At 40.4% G+C, this 20,623-nt stretch overlaps 1 protein-coding gene across 1 annotated transcript in view; it reads right to left on the bottom strand.

Moving 5' to 3' along the window:
* Positions 1-20,623, bottom strand: part of RSPO2 (R-spondin 2) — a gene marked incomplete at its 5' end in the record, with an annotated part of 61,824 nt that overhangs the window by 23,942 nt on the left and 17,259 nt on the right. The window contains 5 exons of the mRNA XM_010078470.1: positions 4,400-4,588; positions 5,775-5,918; positions 15,774-15,962; positions 19,746-19,803; positions 20,458-20,571. Coding sequence (XP_010076772.1) covers positions 4,400-4,588; positions 5,775-5,918; positions 15,774-15,962; positions 19,746-19,803; positions 20,458-20,571 — 694 coding nt within the window. The remainder of the gene's footprint in view (positions 1-4,399; positions 4,589-5,774; positions 5,919-15,773; positions 15,963-19,745; positions 19,804-20,457; positions 20,572-20,623) is intronic.

The following is a 20,623-nucleotide window of genomic DNA, read 5'->3' as shown; positions in this document are numbered from 1 at the left end:
CTACAACCAGTCATTCCAGCTCCTCTCTAATCAGGAGCAGAAGAAACCAGAATTTTTGCAAAGGCCAAACAGGAAGACCAGTGTCCCTTCAGCCTAAACCCACAGCACATTCTGCCTTTCACAGCACAGAACCATCCAGCTTGGCGCCCAGTCCGACCTCCTGCCCTCAGCAGCACCAAGACCATTCAAAGCAGATCAGTCAGGGCTTTCTCCAGCCAGGTCTTGGAAATGTCCAAGGACGGTGACTGCCCAGTCTACAGACCAATCTATCCCAGTGCTCAACGGTCCTTGTGGAGAAGGCAACAGTTCCTGCAGTTGCTGGGCCACTCTTGGCCACTTGGGCTATCTGTCCTTGTGACAACACAACAGGACCAACAGGAGACACACCTAGAGAGAGCTGGCAGTCGAAAGGCAGGTGGTGTTTGTAGGTACAGTGCCCACGAGTGCAAGGTATAAATTAACATCTCAAAAGCATCCTGGCTTACAAACTCTTCCACATGGGGGGCACTTCAGAGTCAATGTAGCCAAAAGCCTCAGAAGAACATAGTCACCTGTCTGATCACAGAGAACACTCACTGAGCTCTGCTGCTACATTTATTTTGAGCTTTTTTTTTTTTAATTTCTCACTTATGAAGAAGAGATTCATTGTAGCTGAAAGGAACCTGACTAAATTCAACAAAGACAAGTAAAAAGTCACAGCCCTGGACCACCCTGTCTGACCCTCCTTTGAGCAGAAGGTTGGACTATGTAACAACCCCGTGTCCCTTCAAGCCTGGATTAGTCAATAATTCTGTGACTTTGTTGGTTGCACAACTAAAAAATTCTTCAGTTAGCCTCTTCTAAATAAATCTAACAAAAGAGAGAAATCCTGGTTTCCTTTGCCAGGTTTTGAAAGAAAAAAAATGTTGGCACCAAACTTTCAGGGAAGACACATTTCTGACCCTTTATCCTGCAGGTTGCCAAGCTAAAGCCAGAAATTTTAAAACATTCACTCTCAGAGGAAACATTTACATTTTAAATGTTTAAAGAACAAAAAAATACTTACCTGTTAGAGATATATCTGTAACATGGCTTCTATTAGAAGTTACACTAGTTTAGTGTACTTTAAGTGTACAGCTAGTGTCTTCACCAAAGTGTATGTACAGTTTTACTCCAAATATTTATCCTACCTTAAATATTTTTGTAAACTAGGATCATTAACTTCTTGTCTGCCATATCACTAGTAGCTTATCAGATGTAAGGAACTCACACTACTTAGTTAAAATGCATTTTGCCGCTTTGCATATTTATTAGTTTTCTATATTTAAGTAAATATTCTTTAATTTTTTTTCAGTCATAATTTTTGAATATTAATAAGGAAAAGTAACTGCAGCATAAGGACAGAAAGCCTGATTGGGTCTTTTTACTGTTGCTCTTCCAGAAGTCTTAAATTCTATTGTAGCAATGGAAAGAAGAAAGATTACTGCATAAAAAGCCTCCAAATTCCCATCGAGCGGCATGGGGTCCAGGGACAGCACTCCCTCTGTAGCCTTCTGACCCGTCCTGCTACCTTCACTCTTTCAAGCTCAGGAAATTAAGCAGACACACATCCCATCTTCACCTCTGTCTTCATGTCTGAAGCAAGCACTCAGAAATGGCATCATGATTTTCACTAGAAATAATAGAGTAATAATATTCGTGTATGAGATAACTCAAAGAACTGCAGTCTGCTGGAAGACTAAAAGAGGCAGAGGAGTGCTTTGCTTTTAATAAGAAACATGAGAGCAATCTGCAAGTACCTCCAGGGTACAAACAAAAGAGGAGTAATTTACTGAGGTGGACACGGGGAACGTGTACAAATAAGAGGTAAAAAGAGGATATTTATAATAAATATATGGGAAAATTTCTAGAGAACAAGCATAGAATATTTCTACCTGCTAATTTCCCCATTGCTTGTAACACAATCACTCTTTTTTAAAAAATTTTTTTTTTCTTTCTTTTGGGGTTAAAGAAAATTCCTTAGCAGGAAGAGACCAGGGTAGGAGGTGGCCTTAACAATCCAAATCATCTTCTTCTAAGCCTGACCTCTCATAGTATGAGTCATGTTCCACCCAAGCCACAGGGTAACATACATAACAGGAACAGATACACAAATGTGACATTCCCATCTGGTAATAACTGTTAAATCAATTAGTACTGACAATGAGAAAACACCACTGCGCAGCATATTTGAAACCAAGTAGAGTATCCTCTTACGTTGCTGGCTTCAGTAGCAAAGAAGTGAAATCATCTTTCACTTGCATTCCAGTTTGCATCTCTACAGCTCTGCAAATACTGGGAAAGTGATAAAGAACTCTTCTTCATCAGCTAGAGTTGTACCGCAGCCATATGGCCAGATGGGTAACATCTCAATCCTTGATAAATATGAAACCAAAGTACTTAGTAGGGAAACTGAATTTAACTCCACTTCTTCTGAAAATGTAAAAATCTCTTTTGGAAGCTTTTCTGTAATGTGGACCAGAATTAGTAAGCACTTTATTTGACCCTGTTCTACCAAAAATATCCTTACTTCCTGTGCTCAATTTAATCCATCACAATCTACAGCCACCACAGCCTCATAATCCAATACTTATCCTACACATTTGTGTGAGTTTATGCACAGAGAACATTAGGAAGAAAGGATTTATTAACAGCCTCTCAACCAACATTCACAGGAATTATGGTTCTCCACTCCCCTCATAGGGCTAACCTCACATTTTTCTCTTATTTCCTCAGTTTGAAAGTTCAATTACAAGATTTCTAACATTAGGAAAACACCATATTTTTACAAACACAGGCTCTCCTCCTTAACAACCAGGATCTGCTCAATTCCAGCTTCCCAGTAACCAGCATCTCCGCCTCCTGCTCCTTCCCGGTGAGTCAGCAAAGAACCAGCTGCCTCGATGCAGGCGCAGCCGAGTCGCGTCCAAGGATACCGTGAGACACACACCTTAGGAGCCAAATCCACCTGCATTTTTACCTTTTCTTCTTCCTTCCTATAGAGCTGTTCATTTGGTAGGTCCCACTCCTCAGTGTCATCGAGAAGTTTATTTAGAGTGAGGATGCCCTGTGCTGTACGATGCACCCCAGTATCCCTAGGACCATGCACTATGTGCACGTGCACATCTGTATGAGTAGGGAGCAGGACAGGGAGGAAGAGTGCATAACAGCCTCAGTTAACCCAGACAACAGAGAATCAACTTCATATTCTCTTCCAGCTTGTGTCAGGTCCTAGAGAACCTTGCACAGATTTAATCTGCAAACTGCAACTTCATGGATAATTTTCACACATGCTGGTGGGCAGTATGTTCAAGCCAAGAGAGACATATTCAACAATCCCAGAAAACAAAGCAAGCTTATTTATGGACCTATTCTAAGATTATTTCAGTTTTAGCTTATTCATCAGGTTATGGCTTTTCTCAGGATTCTGCAACCTTTTACTCCTTTTTATTTGTTTGATCTCATAGTTGAGCGAGCTTACTACAGATCTCTTCAAGTCCCTTCAAGCCTAAATCTTTCTTTAATCCTATGATTCCAAAAGGAATGGCACATCTTTATCACCTGTTGATCCCCCACCTCTCCTACAAATTCTGAAAACTCTGTAAGTGTCCAGTCTGCACAAGTGGAAGGTTAATCATTTGATCACAAAAACTCCTCTCTACTGGTGATGTGTCTCCACTTTGGGGTCTACAAAACCGAACACAAATTTAAAACTCCATTTACATTTTCCAATCAGCATCACTACTTAAGTCTTAGAACACCATAATAAAGAATTTTGATTATTTCTCTTACCTACTTGTGGTAATTGCCATAAGCTGGTCCCATGCTGAAAAGCTTGATACCTATCACCGTTCTGCTTGCATCACATCTATCAGAGTTTAGCCCTGATCAACAATATTCAGAACAAGTAACACATTCCAGTTCATAGTTACAGCTACTAATGCCATGTGTAACTAACTTCATTTAATGTAAAACCTATCACAGCAGCACTGCGTGCGCCGCCTGCAGAGAGGTCTGGAATCACAATCTCTCCTGCCACGTGCAGAGCAATTCGCTATTCCACCATCACTATGGTTTTCATGCTGAAGCTCAATGGTTCTTCCACAAGACACTTCTTTGAAAAAGCCTCAGTCCCACACCAGGAAAAACTCAGTTTCACAGCCCACTGAAAGACCGATCACTCCCTCGCTGAGCCTTTCCCTGGGGTCTTGCTGCACAAACCAGGGCTGCTCCTGCAGTACTGCTGCCCTTCAGCCTCGGCTGGCAGAGCAGAGACAGCATCTCCCCTTCAGCTGGGATGAAATAGCTCTTCTTATCGAGTTAGAAATGGGATTTCAGCTAAGAAAAGCTCAAAGATTTTTGAGGCATGGATTACACGTACCTCCCGGACAATGCCTCATGGCCATTTTACACCGTCTGGATTCTGCTATGGTTGGGCACGGTATCGTGTCTTTCGCCGGCTTCTTCACAATTTGTCTTGTTCTTGTTTCCAGGCCCCACTTAAATCCACATGTTTTGTTGTTTCTGCTGCAAGTTCCCCACTCACTCCACTGACCCACTTCACAGCCTTCTGGTAAAGCAAAAGAAAACACAAGTAAGCAAATCTTATGGGATTTTTCTTTGTTTTCTTTTTTTTTTTTTTTCCAAAACTAGAATACACTATTAGAAAGCACCTCTTGAAAGTTTTACTGTTAACAGGCAAAAACTTAGAAACAAAACAAACTCTTACAGCACCAGAAAGAATCTTTTTAGCTGGCACCAACCTGAACATCAAACCATCAGACTATCAATCCGTATGTACAGATATTGTGTCAGTCCTAAATATCCAAAAATCCTCCTAAAATCATGAGATTGATTTAAATTTTTCTCTTTTTAATAAATAAATCCTGTTTGGTTGTCACCTGGATTTGCAAAGCTCAACAGTTCACATTTCCAGGTCCTCTCCATCATGACATGCAGAGTGTGTTCTGGCACAGTTCCCAGGCTTCAGGACAAAACACCAAACTGAGACTTGAGAAATATTGTGTGAACTGCCAATGCTATAAACTAAATTTCTACTAAAAACACTGTTACTTGCTAATGGAAAAGGGAGGAGCTGCAGAGAAACTAAAAGTGATTTTGAAACTCGGATGCTACAAGCTCTCCATCATGACATGCAGAGTGTGTTCTGGCACAGTTCCCAGGCTTCAGGACAAAACACCAAACTGAGACTTGAGAAATATTGTGTGAACTGCCAATGCTATAAACTAAATTTCTACTAAAAACACTGTTACTTGCTAATGGAAAAGGGAGGAGCTGCAGAGAAACTAAAAGTGATTTTGAAACTCGGATGCTACAAGAATTCCCCCTGCCCTGCCCCTGGCTTCTGGCCTTGGGTAAAGGCACATGAGCCGGTAATTTTATGAGGGCAAGAGTCTAATGAGTACATCATTGGCAAAGTTCCTATGCAAAAACTGCCCTTCCTGAAATCTTACCAATTCTGAGCTATAAATCCTCACGCGAGGTCATTTACAGCCAAGAGGACAGAACTTTGGTGCAGAACAGAGTGACGTTCTCAATAATGCAATATTGCAGAGGTTGGAAAAAAATGCTATTATTATTATTACCATTATTATTATTATTATTATCATTATTATGGTAAAGAGATCCAACACAATCCATTAGTGAATATTTCTTTATAGAAAACACTAAGAATCAGCTGAAAAATAGTGTCATAAGTACTTGAACCTGTCCACCTGCTGTGCCCAAAGACTCACCCACACACTCCATAAGCTCTTCCAAGGCTGCAAATCCAGGGGGGCACCCTCGGAAGCAGCGGCCCCTGTGCGAGTAGAAGCCCGTTTTGCATTTGGTACAAAAGTCTCTGCTGAAGCAGGAGTCGCAGTTTTCTATTCTGCATCCTGAATCAAAAGGAGCATAAGGAAAAACAAGACAGCTACGTTAGGGTGAGACTGAAAATGAAAGGGCTTCTAAAGCAATGAAACAGCAAAACCAGAAGTGCTCTAATGAGGAACACTGTCATACTGAAATCTATCTGCTCTATAAGAGAAATTACAGTTAACTGTAATTATTTACCACATTTTCCCCAACATCCTTTTAACCCTTTTTTTTAGTCAAAAGCGTAGATAAAACCTCTAGTTAAGTGATATTTGAGTTAATTACATGTTCTTAGAGGAGAAACGTTCAATGTAAATTATCTTTATGTTTAAGTAACTTTGAGGAAACCATGATGGAACAAATCATTTTGGGAAGTATGTATGTATTGTCTTCAGTTTTTTATTTGTCATTGCAAGCACGATGAGCTGACCCCACAAACAGCTGAATGAATGCTTTCATGTCTCATGTCTGAGGTCCGTATCTACACATATGCAGGTACTACCCTGCAAAAAGCCCCAATTTTTCTGGAGATAATTCCTCTCTATTTTTAAAACAGTTAATCCATAAAAAATAGCCATTATTAAATTACTAAAAGACAAAGCTATAACCATAGTTAAAAAAAGCCCAAAACCACTGTCTTTTGAAATGCCGGATTTCTCTGAAGTTTTAAGAGAAATCTCATCCACAATAGATTACAGACTCAGAAGCAGACTATTCAGAAACATCCAGTTCCATACTAAACCATGGCAGCTTGGAAATGAAGCAGATATCAACAATCATATGCACACCTGAAAAGCAGAAATACTTACATGGAAGCTTATGAAAGCCAGTCATACATACCTACAAAAAATGCCAGGGAAAAAATGTTCCAAAGACTAAAAAGTAAAAGCCATTACATTTGGAACAGGAATGAACACTTTAAAATTAATTTTAAAAAATCGAATCCTTCAGAGAACATACATAATTTATATAAACTCCACTAACTCTATCCTGTCTTCAGGTATCTGAAGTCACAGCAGGAAGCATTTGGTATTCATGTCACACAATAATGTACTCATCTTTTTTGGTGACTTATTGTCTCTTTATTTTTTTCTAAAGAAAACAGGTCACAAACCATAAGGATTTCTGAAATAGGTCTTGGTAAATATCCCCTAACAACACCTCAAATCTAGCCAACCTCTATAAAACAGATTTTAGTATCTATTCTTGAACTTCAGCAGGCCAAAATAGGGCAAACCAGAACAACCGAACTGCCTGGTGCTGGGGAATTCTTCTTTGTTAGCAGTTAGGGAAATACGAGACTTTTTAGATCAGATTTCTCGTGGCATTGGGCAATAAATTAGGTAGATTGCATGAAGTGAAAGAAAAATATTTAAAATGCTAGTACACCTTTCTTGGGTTAGAAGGAATGCAACCATCAGTTTGAAGCCCTCCACTGCCAACGGGAAGCTCTGCAGGCTCTGTTCAGACACAGCCACACATCGTCGGCGTGCTACCCACTCCAGGGCCCAGCACCTCTCAAAGGGGCTGTCAGAACTTGTGTTCATATCAGCAGCACACGCTGGGCTTCTTATCCATCGTTTAGTTCATAGGAAACCCCCAAGAAAGCCAATGTCTTGTTCATGAGGTTTGAACCATCTCCAAAGAACAGGAGGTTGATGGTCATACAACGACCTCGCAAAATCCCTTCCGCAGACGAACGTGTTTGCAAGACACCGTGAGAGGTGAGCTGCTCTGGGGATGCAGTGCAACAGTTAATTGCAAATTGGGTTGGTACACTCCAGATGTACTGCAAGTACTGCATTAACTGCAATGCTCGGATCAAACATCCAGTGTGTTTAAATAGTCAAAAAAACCATTTGCCTCTTGCCCACCCACACAAGACAGTTTGAAAAGACATCAAGGTTTTTCCAAATCATTTAGTCCAATGATGAGGTGCAGCACAGAACATTAAACGAAAAATTAGCATCATGTGGCCCTCCCTCACATCCCAGTGACGCACGGATATTTTCGAAACAGTGCATTAACTATTGCTTTCAAAACATGTTGGGGAGTAATGTGTTTGAAGCTGACTCTGCTTGAACTTTTTGGAGTGGAAGAGGGATTAAATTAAAAACTTTCTGTACAAGTTGCCTTTGGATATCATATAAAAACACTTAGCAGGTGAAAGCCTTCCTCTACCTTAAGCTGGGGGTATCCTCCATAAAACTCGTTAGTTAACAGTACATATACGAATACTGCATATTTAAACATTAAATAAATGAATCAATCTTCTTCCAGGTCATCCTTCAAAATTCCCATCCTATTGCTATATTTTGCTTTGCCTTCCACGCCAGTTGTATTTTGTATCACAGCAGAGCCCTTGCTATGACAGTTGTATTTTTCCAGCACTAGTAGGGGGATCCTGGGTTAAGGTTGGGTGGAGTCTTCCACCAAAGCAGTTTATTTTCAGTTTTTTTCCTACGAAGATAAATTTGTCCAAACATTAAATGCCTATTATTTAGTCTGTATCAGACATAATTTAGGGGACAACACTGAAACAGTATTAGGAATACTTTAAGAATTCTGAAATTAAAACATTAATTCACCAGAGTGATACTCAACACAATGCTTGGGAGGACTGGGTGCTAATCATAACGATAAATTAACTCATTAACAGACCACACTGTAGCTGAAGATCAACTGGGATTGACAACTATTCCTTTATGTCCTCCATGTACTGTTTCAAATCATGAAAGGTGCTAGTGCAGCTCTAAGTTTTGCAGGGAAATTTTTATAAAATTTAAATAAATGAAACAAAATTAAAGAAGAGCTAGAAAAGCTAACTTTCTAGAAGTCTATTTCCAATTACAAACTTGGTTATAAAACCAAGAAAACCTGAAAGACTTCTTTTTGGTGCCTAGCTTCATTTTATTATACTGTTTAAATGTTTCATGGGTAAATTTTCTTTTTTTTATTCCACTTAGAAGACTACCTAGAAGTTTACAACACCAAAAAACCTCAAAGAAAACAAGACCAAAACACTTGAGCATAGCTAAGATTTTAGACCCAAGTGGATCTTTAGAGGAAAGAAATAGATACAGCATAACCCACACTACTCTTCAGAAATGCTTTGTCTTTTCTCCAAAAATAAACAGAAAATGGTGCCCACAAGAGGCTTCCAGATAGACAAGGGTAACTGCCTCAGAGATTTTAGAAGCAGTAAGGAGAGGAAGCATCCAAGTGGAAGCATTGGAGGAACAGGGAAAGATAAAGTGGTGTTGAGGGGAAAAAGGGTTGATAAACTCAGCCATGCAGAAGAACCCCAAAGAGCAACCACATACCTTTGGCAGGCCTACCATACCTGCAGAGCAACAACGACAAGGTTGGAAACCTAATCTTCAGAACCTGACAGTGAAGAAGTAAAGGGTGCTCCATTGCTGCTATTGCCATTTCGCTAGCAACAAGAGATCTGTAGGTTAGCTGAAACACTTGTGAGTCCCTCCCTCTTCCTTCCCTTGTATTCAATTTAGTGTCTCATCAAGGGTCTGCTTCCTACCAGACCTCAGGTGCTTTCTGTTCCTGCTCAGCATCGTATCTCCAGAAGTTCCACTGGCTTTACTGTCCTCTACATAGCCAGAACCTCCCAGATTCGTCATAACACTCTTACTGCAGCTCTTCTGGCACAATCTCATATTTTCTTTCCAGCGTTTCTATCTTGGGAAAGTCAGGAAGTCAAATATTTGCTTCCATCCTGAAAGGTATAAAACACCCTTGAAAGCCATCTCCATACTGAGACCATGCGTCTTCCTCTGGTACCATCCTCACGTCACTGTGAGATCCAGAGAAATCTCCTGGCATGTCTGATTAGAACAGCTTCTTTCTAAACAGATTACGTTTTTTAAAATGTTACACCATACTTCCCACAAGAGAAGAACATTCTGACCTCACTGAAATCCATGGCAAAGGTCCCAATTGCTTCAGCAAAGGCAACTTCAATCACTTTCTTATCCCATCAGATAGACTAGAGCGCACTACAATGACTTTGATGGACAAAATTAAAACTTAAAACCCTAAAGAAGTCTAATCTTCCATAGTAAATACATATTTATAAAGTGAAAAAGGAGACTTGAAGAGCAGTATTCCAGAAGTTAGAGAAGTTAACTTTCTAGAAGTCTATTTTCAATCACAAGCTGTCACAGGAGTGGTTATAAACTCACAGCTCCATGAATTCACCCCCCAGGGGAAAGGGTGGAAGAGAAGTCACTGCTTTGTCTGGTCGAGCTAAGCTGGGCAGAAATTAGACAGAAGTGCTTTGCTCAAGGATCTTCAGGGTTCAGACAAAACAAAGTGAAACGATCACTTATCCCCTCAACAGAGCTCTGAAATGTTGATTCATGGGACACGATACATAACTTCTGCAGTGGCACATTATCAATACTGTGCAATCTCTTAATTTGGGCTGAGAGAAGAGAAAGAACTTGAATGACTGACATTTCAGTCGAGCACGAGGGTAGATTATAGTACAGAAAAGTGCCTCCACGCTTGAGAGCAGTTACAGAATATGCTCAAGAAAGAAACATCACTCCATGAATAAATACTGTGCCACACCTCAGTCAATGGCCGGGAAACCTACCAAACCAAAGGACCAAACGCCTTGGTTCTACAGAGGAGAAAAAGGATCATGATATCTCCCTTAGAAAAGGCCATTGTCAGAAAAGAATATGAAGACAGAAATTTAAAACATTTTCATCTTTGCTTACTGAACCAGAGTGGCAAAGATAAGTTATGTGCAGGACTTAGGAGCCAAATCCCCTTTTCCTTAGTTTTCAGTGAGCTCCAGAACCCCACAGCACTTCAGAAATAATTTCATTGTGAAGTGGTTTTGCACATAAACCAGATTTTTCAAAAAAGTAACAGCTATGAGCCATGTTTCAGTCAAGGTTAGGGTAACCAATCTGACCTCTAAGAAGTGCATTTAGCTAGCCAGCAATAAAACATTTGTATTTAGGCTTTATAATCTCATTTATATCCACCCAAATGTTCCTCTGCCATTTACTTCAAGATCATAAAAAAAACAAATCTGATTGACATGGATGAAACTTACAATATTTATAGAAAACTACACAGAGGGTGCATTAACGAACTCTGAAAGGAGAAAGGCTGGATTACAAGTCATGCCCAAACTAGAGATATATTTTAAGCAGATGAACCACAGTGATATTAAAAGATTTTTGTGACTGGCTTTGGCTTCCTGACAGTCACGCTAAGCCACTCCTACTCATCTTCTTTTAAAACAAGCATTAAAGAATTGACAGACTTAGACTTTAGAGAAAGAAGCAAAAGTCTAGGAGTTCAAAATACAAATTCAGATATTGAATTAAATTTAGAGTCAGGTGCATTAAAAAAAAAAAAAAAAGCATATGCTCCTATAAACAACCTCCTTCTGTATTATAACTGCAGACGGCATGATGTTACCAAAATAAATACTATCCTTCCATAGTAAATTTATCACCAGTCTATAAGGTGATGCAGAATAAGCTGAACTGAAGGGAAATATAATGTCTTTGAAACTCAGAACAAAGCACAAATAAAGCATTAAGTGCTCCATATTGAGATGCACGTGCTTCATATTTTAACACACTTTAACAAGAAGAAGGTTTACTATATTAGTTTCTCATCCTAAGTGCAATATGATGAAGTTTAATCTCAAAAGATGTCTGTCTCAACTGTTAAGAAGTACTCATTCGTAATTTTACTGATATGCATAATCTTGAAAATTTTACACAAGCCTTATTTTGCCTTTATAAAAGATCCGTATTCTGTAGAGTTTCCATCGTCACATTGTCCCTTTCTAAACACAATCAATGCGACTGACTATCCATCTTCATAGCAAAGGTATTTTGTAGTACACACATGGAAAAGACAGCTGGTCAGTTCCTAGGAATGGTAATAACACCAACTCATAGCACATTCTGCTCTGCATGAAACACGGACACTGGTGAAGAGCAGCTGAGACGGGAAAGGGAAGCGAGAACAGGTGAGGGGATCTGCATGAGCGGAAACCAGCAACCACCAGCATAACAAACTGTGCTGAACTGTGCTGAACACCTTCTTGGACAGACAATTTTGTGAAGGGAAGCTGCAGACTGAAGGTGGGGAAAGAAACGTGGCATTCCTAAATTGAAGGGCTTGGTGATCTTTGCACTGAAATTGGGTCCCTGCTTGAGGTGTCCCCTTGTGTTTAAGAGGTCAGAATAACAGATAATGATTCACTAGAGTCGGCGTTTTCCTTTTGAAGGTCAAACTCCTTCTTTCCATTGAGGCATCATTCCAGAGCTGGACACAATGCTCCAGGTGGGTCTCACGAGAGCAGAGGGGGAGAAACACTGCCCTCAGCCTGCTGGTCATACTTCTTTTGATGCAGCCCAGGACACAGCTGGCTTTCTGGGCTGCTAGAGCACATTGCCAGGTCATTCATTTTTTTTATCCACCAGTAAGTCCTTCTCTTCGGGTCTGCTCTCAGGCCATTCTCTGCCCAGCCTGTATCTGTGCCATACATAATGATAAGCAGACCTCAATTTCTGGCCAACCAACTTCATTCTCCAAATGTCAAATGCTGTATTCAACTTGTTTTTAAAAGATAAAGCCATATTTGAAGGTAACAAACACAAAAGCATTTAAAACTACTTTTAAAAAGTCTGAAAAATTATTATTTTCTTTAAACTAAGTAGTAGTACTGTCCCTGTGGTAACTGAACCCTCTGACAGCTACAACTGCACTGGCTGCAATAGTCTCAGAAGGTCATATGCTCTTCTGTCCCACACAAGAAATCGTCGAGCTATTACATATTAATGATATCTTGCTACTTTGTAAAAGTTTTTAAAAAAACATTACCTTTCTTAATACAGTGAATTAACTAGGTGTATCTAATAAATGTTCAGATTGTTTAAAAGCTTCCCTTTATCATGTTTTTCCTTAAGGTGCATGGAAGGGGAAAGTACCGTTTTAGGAACATCGGGCCTTTCTATGAGAGAGAAGGTGAACCTAAACAGATGGAGCCGCCACCGAAAGCTGAAGGGAGCTGTAATTTCTAAACTCTGAGTGCTTCCTCCCCCTAAAACTGTAGAGGTTACTACGGATACAGACTAAGTCGAAAGGCTCAAGATAGGCTTGGGCCATCAATCCAACCAATGTTAAACCAACCACACACTGACACATTTCACCTTACTCTTTAATTCGGTTTTGTTTTTTTCTCAAGGGATCATTTCTTGTTGGAGGAGTTCAGTTCAGAGTCATTAATTGTTAAAATTTCTTGGACAATTAGCAAAATGTAGCTCTTCTCTTCAGCATTCTTCTACGGAAGAGACTCAACACTTTCCAATTTTGTGTCCAAATGTACTGCATTCCCTTACTGCAGTGCTCAGGAGGAAAATCATCCCCAGCAGGAAACTCTACATTGATTTCAAGAGACAAGCAGTCTCAAAATTACATGATTCACTGTTACTAGAATAACAGTCTAGAACCGCTTAGCAAATTCAAGACACACATACTGCTTACATGTAGAAAAGAAAATTAGTCTTGAAATTCAAAATTTCCATCATTTTAGAGCTGCTGCACTTGGCTGTGGTATTTATTGTGTTATATTTGGCACTAACTATGTTTGGCTTTTAAAATCATGTCAACATTTTCCATAAAAATATGTTCTATAGCTTCTCTAACAAAAATGGGCAAGTGTTTTAGTAATAAAATGTTAAACAGCTTTTGTGCCTATAAAGACATTAATAGGGCAGAAATCATTTCATCTTATGTAATTCAAGCTCTGTAACTCCCAGAAGGATTTTAACATAGCCAGAATTTTTATTATTTTTAGCTGAGATAATACTATCTGAGCAATGGAATCTGTAACTAAGTGTACCTAAAAGTATCTAACACCAAGTAGGAAGAAACCTATTCTATTTTTTAAGAATGTTTATTTTGACTCAGCTTCAGTCCACAAAAGGTCTGTGTGTCCACAATGCAATGTGTGTGCCATGCAGGATCACCAAACCAAGAACAAAAACGAAGATGTGATTTATAAATACACCAGTTGGCAGTTACACTAAAATGAAAATATAGAATACAAAAATCCTTGGATGGGAACCAGGACTGGTCAGTAAATGCAACTGCATCATTATTCTCACAGGGGAAGACTGTAAAAGGCATGAGGGCGAGTTAAATATCCAGCGCTCAACGCATGCCAATATGGGTTGGACACAACTTGCTTTTCAAAACCAATCCTGTAATTCAGGGAAAAAGGCCACTTTCTGTAAGTGGTAAAAATGAAAAAAAGTTATATTGAATTCACCATCCACCTTCTGCAAGCAACTTTTTTTTTTTTTCATCTTATGTTAGTAAAGAAAGACTTTTCCTATCTCACAAGCACAGTACAGGATAATATAGATAAATTCATTTATTTCCCAAAAATGTACTACATTTTTAAAAAAGCATTTTTACGTGGGTAAGTTTTTACAGCCCAGTTTCGAAAGGTTTAAACTGGACGAGTTGCTGAATTCACAAATGTGCTATGAAAATTAAGGCCAAGATCCTAAATTACTTTACAAATGGGATACATAAACCATATACTGGTCTCATTTAATTTTTCAGCAAAAACTAGCCACCTGGTACAGATTAGGCAGCACTCAGCAATATTACACAGCAGTTGGGAACACAACGTGAGGAACACCATATCCATAGCACCCGTGCAAGGAATGGGGAGAAAGAGGCAAGACAGCATGGCATGGGCTGGGATGGGTCCAAACCGAGCTGTGAGTGCTCCCCTCCCAGCCCGGACTGCTGCGGAGGGACCTCACACGGGTCTCAGGATTCCGGGTGATGTGAAAGCCAGCACCCGCTTTCTCACCACGTGGTGCATCCCAGCGACGTGCCGCAGTACTGAGAGGGAGAGCACCGGGCATTTAATTGATGCTTGATTATTCCAGGAAGCCAAGAAAACCCCAAAAAAACCAACAACAACAAAAAAAACAACAACAACAAAAAAAGCTATTTCTCATTTCAGGTTCTTAGGTTCGGTGACCTAATTCTGGTTAGGTTATGACATACACACAACCACCCCTCCACCCCCTAAATACAAATTAGATTTAATAGCAATGATTAATAATCCGTATGGGTAATACTCCACATATGAGCATATGGAAAAATCGATATTGGCACAACTGCTGGCCAGCGGTGAAACAATGTGTGGAGACACCAGAGCACCCACTGGTTTTAGCAGTTGTGCATCTAGGCACAAACACGCAAACAGGGAATCTTGTTGCACATTAGCAGGTTGTAAATCTCCAAATAAAACGTAGTACTAAAAGTGAAAGGTTGTTTGTTTGTTTTTAATAGTACATCTGTTTTATTAAAATAGCAACACTTCCATGTTAAAGCGTGTCTGGTGTGAGGTGTCTGGTCACCTCAAATTCGTGTGGGAACAAAAGCATGACAAGAAGCCCACCCATATACCAGTGCATATACTCACGAGCACCTATATGAGGCACTGTTAAACTAATGCTCCATCCTTTGATTTTTATATAATGAGAATTTGTTTGTTAAAACTAGGAGTATTTGCTTAAATTGACATTCTTTTCTAAATTTCCCTTCTAACTAAAGCAATAATAACAATAAAAATAACAATAAAAACTAGGTTAAGGCATCAATATTTAATCTGCTGAATGTTACATATCTTGGAACGAGCTGGGACGTTCTTTAGCAAAGTTTGATGATCTTGAGACACCTGTGCAAATATCATCATGTTCCACAACATATCATCTTAAAAACTGAGCATGAATTATGGCCTTCCTATAAAAGCGAATGTAAATGTTCCAAAAAAAAAAAAAAACACAACAAAAACTCACTTGAACATCTGTTCATATCTGGCGTTCGGCGTCCGTAGTACCCTGATGGGCAGGAATCCAAGCATTCACCATACTGCCTCATTCCTTCTCTTCGCAGGAAGAAGAACAACTTGTGTTGGCATCTGATGCACCCATTATCCTTTGAACAAGATAAGCAGCCTTTGCAAATTGGATTTGGTCCATAGCTAGCTGCAAAATAAGAAGATAAATTACACTTTAAGTTTGTTTGGAAATTATTCTGGCTGGAGGTCCTCTTCCCTCTAAAGTGTTACTTATCTACCGCATGATTGCAAGTAGTTTTGAAAGGAAGGTTCTGAAAGTACACCCATTCTCATACATCTGCACTGGCAAGTGGATAAAAAGAAACACAATCTCTGTATTTTTATTTGTAAGTGGGGCGATTAATGAATTTAAACCCTTTTCAAATAAAAGCACGGGCAAGCAGAGACCAAGCTATGCAAAGTTCACCAGTACAAAACCAGTAAAACCCAGGTGCTGAATTCTGGTTTGAAGCTGAGCACATAAGAACACAACAGCAGCAAAATATAAGAACTTCAGCACCCTGATATATACACCTGGAATGGTATGTCCATAGAAATTCAAAGACACTAACGTAACTTCTGGCTTGTGAAGAGAGCAATATTAAGAGTAATGACCTCTCTCCAGTAGACGTACAGCCCAAGCAAAGCATGCTGTCCCACAGGTCTCTGGGCACTGGAACATCTGTCTTGCAGTCTCTTCTTGGTCTTTCTAATGAGAATGTCAAGACGATTACTTCCAAAAGAGAGTAGTAGTTTTAACTTTTCTACAAGTTTCTACCCCAAATGGGCTGAAAACCGTATGTACAAACACTACCAAAGGAAGGCGTGCAGTGCAGGCTACCGCTTTAGGTCACCAGCTGCTGTGCCTTCAACTAATTCTATTCTCTTTTTTTTTTTTTTTCAATTACTTGACTGATCCTGCAACACAAACCTTAGCTGCAGCACTCTTTGCCCTTATGAGCTTGTACTACCCTGCCTTGCTGTGGAGTCGCAGAGCACTCCCCTATCCCCATGGGCTGTCAACTCCTTCTCAGGCGCTGAGTCAGCACAGCAGGTTAGCAGAGGGAGGATGGCTCAAGACATTCCTGAAACCAGCATAACTTAACAGGTCTGGTTTAAATATTAAAATGGCTACAGGACTTCACCGAAATTTGCCAGTTCAAACCTGGCTTACTGGAAACAAAATACAAATATTATGCAACACAAGGAAAGTGTCTTTGGGGTCTCAAGAGCTTTTAATAGAGGCCACTCTGAAGGCAGCTGGCCAAAAGGGCAAAGACTATCTCTAATTGTTATATTTTTAAATATTTAAAAGTATTCACACTCTAACAGCACTTGGGTACTTTGATCTTGTATGGATGGATAACTGAGGTTGTTCAATGGATGTCTTCACCCACAGAGCTGGGAAGAGAAAAAAGGAAAAACCCACCACCCTCTGGAACCAGTAGCTGATAAGCTTTACTCTCACCTTCACACATCTGCACACCACATTCTCACTCCCTCTCTGCTCCCGTCCCCCACACACGTCTCTCCAAGTTCAGCATGAGAGCATCAAACTCTGATCTTGTACAAAATAATCCTAGTGGGTGGCAGGCAGGACGAGAAGCCAATCAATCCGGTGTAAAATAGCTCAGCCAATGGGACACTTCTGAGTGTAGGAGTCCTCTGGCACCACACTCACCTGGTGAGATCCTCTTAATGGCAACAGCATCCTTACCCTCTACAGTGTATGTATGATTCTTTGGCTGTTAACCCCGTTGCAATGACACACCCTACCAGACCAACTGCCTTATACTCCTAAACTGGTTCCCATCGCCTGTTGTCCACAAGACTTCAGATATGAACTTCTCCTACAGTTCATCTTGCAACTATTCTCATTCACAATCCACATCTTCAAAGACATACAAGAAGAGAAACAAAAGATGATGAGCTAGGTCTGGATGCATCCCTCATCTCACTATCAGCAGGGATTGCCTATGTGGAAACGCATCAAACAACAGGTGATCATGTACTCCAAAGCAATTGTTGCTTAACACGTGGTGGCAATCCTGTAGACGTCCCGATCACCTTTTAGTCTCCTTGCATCTCACTCTCGGTAAATTTGTACCTCCAGCTTGTTCAAGGTTCCTCAGAGAAGCCCATACTTTAACAAAAGAATTAAAAGGAACAAAGTAAAAGTAAACATGAGATGCCTGAATTTATTCATCACTCAATGTTCTTTGGAGCTTGACTCACATGGTCAGGATCTCATATACAGCATGTAGTTTCTTCCCAAATCAAGGATTTATTTTTTTCTCTATATCCCTCTTGAGCAGCTACACAATATTGACATCAAATAACCCAGCTCCCCAGTTCACTCCAAGTGTCAGCCTTGACTGTCTACCATATGTAGCTATTGCTCCAGCCCTATGCACTTCTCTGGAGTGACCTAGCTCCTTCCAAAAACATAACCACCCATACATGCCCCTGGGATGGTCTGCTCCAAGGAATCTTCCAAGTAGGCAACATGAACAAGACTTCACCACTCTGCCACATAGTCCTCGTGCCCTTTTCTAGCACTCTGGAGCAGGACTAAACCCTTACACCTGGGTACCCTTCTCATTAGGGGTACCCCTTACACCCACACCACCCAACATGTAACATCTGTCACAAAAAAACCTGATCCGAGCACATTGTACAAGCCTTGCATTATTTCAGAAACTTTCAACAGTGAGAAGGATATGTCTGATTATGACTTAGGGCCAGGCCAACAGATGACCAGCATGGGGATAGCTAAAGGTTACTATGCTCAATAGTGTGCTTTGGGGAGCAGGGATTATGCTCTTGAGCAGATACATCTGTAGTGTCCATGTAGGTCTCATGCCCACCTTCCCTCATTGACCTTCATTAAAATTCAGACTTCTTGGCTACAAACGTGCCTCAGTTTGACTCTACTGTCCAACTTTCCTTTGTCTATGACTATCCACATGTTACTCTCCCCAAGTACAAGTTGTGAAGTGTGTATCACAGAATCAGTGTTCTTCCACTTTGCTGTTGCTTATATTCCTTTCCACACTTCACGGGAAGCATACTGATTTCTGGACCTTTCTGTCAGTTCAACTTCTCCCAAAGCAGAGAAAACCATGATATGCTCTGCTACTACATTACTTGGACACTGAACATGTACTTTAAGAAATCAAATACTGGAGCACTGGTTTGGTGTCACATAGGCATGCCATCTTGTAGATACCAACTGAACTTTCTTTGCCTCTATGTACACAGGCTATAATTAAATCCTACAAAATCCCCCCCGCTTCAAAGTCTTCCCTTTTCATCTGCGTTTCTTAACACAGCAAGTACAACATATTCTTATCACATACAGCTTTTTCAATTCTCATATAATTGCTCTTTGAAGGAGGAAGGGAACGCCTCTGTGCTCAGCAGAAACATCTATACGCTTCCTTTCTAATTTCTTCATAACCTCTTCTTTTTCCTTCTGTGTTAGACTGTAAGGAAAAATAACAAGCTTACAAAACATGGTCAATGGCGTTCCAAGTTACCAGCTGCAATGCGGTACGCAATGTAAAACATCACGCTGCTCTCAGTTCTCACATCTCTCTTTTGACCCTGGCTGGAACGCGCTCCTCAACCCCGTGTGCCAGGCAGGCAGGCTTCCTCCAGCCAAATCCCTCATGGAAACTCGCTCCTTCCACAAGGCCCACAAATGTTAACCAGTGTCAGAGTGCTGCTGTCGTCACATCATAAAACGGGAAATGCACACATGCTCTAAGTTAGCACCATCCTCTGGGTCTCAAAGCGCATGATTGCCCTGGCTGTCTGTTCCGATTGTCGGGTCCTTGGAGCAGCAGCGATGTTTTGTACAGATCCATAAGCCTGCACGCGCATGTGAACACAACACGTAAACACAAACTCACACCTTTATACATAAAACACGTTTTCTCTTCCTTTTTTTTGCTGCTTCTACAACTATACTCTAGAGCATCTCTATACTTTAAGAAAAAATACAGCCTTGATTCCCTATGTTGTTTTTTTATTTTAAATCTGGGATTAAATTTGCCAAGTTTGAAAAGGTTACTTGAGAACACAGACTAGTACCCAAACACTGAACGAAACACTTCTGAACTCTAAGGGTGTTCAAAGTTCCATGGTTTGGATCCATATCAAGTAAAATCAAATGTCAGCTAATTACCTTAACTCTTGTCTGGATCAGATGTATTTAAGCCATATTGTTGAAGCGGTTTTAAATGAATTGTTATGACTATTTGAAAACACAAGAGAATCAGCAGTACAAAAGGAGTCTAGCCTGTTCCCCACAAGAACACAAGTTGTTTTGTAAGCAAGAGAACTAAGAGCATTTGATTTCCTATGACCTTACTGTCTCGTGGCCCATACCACAACAACTGCTACTGATTTGTCTCTTCCTTGTACACCCACTTGTGAGGTGTCACAAAGCTCTTTGGAACCTGGGGCTTCAGCTCACCACAGGGACCTGGCATTTCTACACTTCTGTAGAAACCAGGCTGAAATGGACAAATGAATCCAAAAACAATTGGAGAAAGAGGAGGGCCTGGCAGAGAACCAAGCTGTAGAAAAAACCATTACCTAAACATCATTGCTTTAGAGGGCCAGGCTGACATACTCACCGTGTTCCCAATATCACTCGGTGCCGAGTCTTTGGCAGTCTGTGGTCTTTTGAACTCCCTGAAGTCAGAAACTGGGCTTACTGGTACAATGGCCACCTTAACGGCACTCTTGCCCTAACTGGGATTGCAGCCACGTTAATGCTGGTAACTGGATTTTCGTTCACAC

Source organism: Pterocles gutturalis, unplaced genomic scaffold, assembly GCF_000699245.1.
Source record: "Pterocles gutturalis isolate BGI_N339 unplaced genomic scaffold, ASM69924v1 scaffold2598, whole genome shotgun sequence".
Lineage (NCBI taxonomy): Eukaryota > Metazoa > Chordata > Aves > Pterocliformes > Pteroclidae > Pterocles > Pterocles gutturalis.
This window is presented reverse-complemented; position numbering and strand designations above follow the sequence as displayed.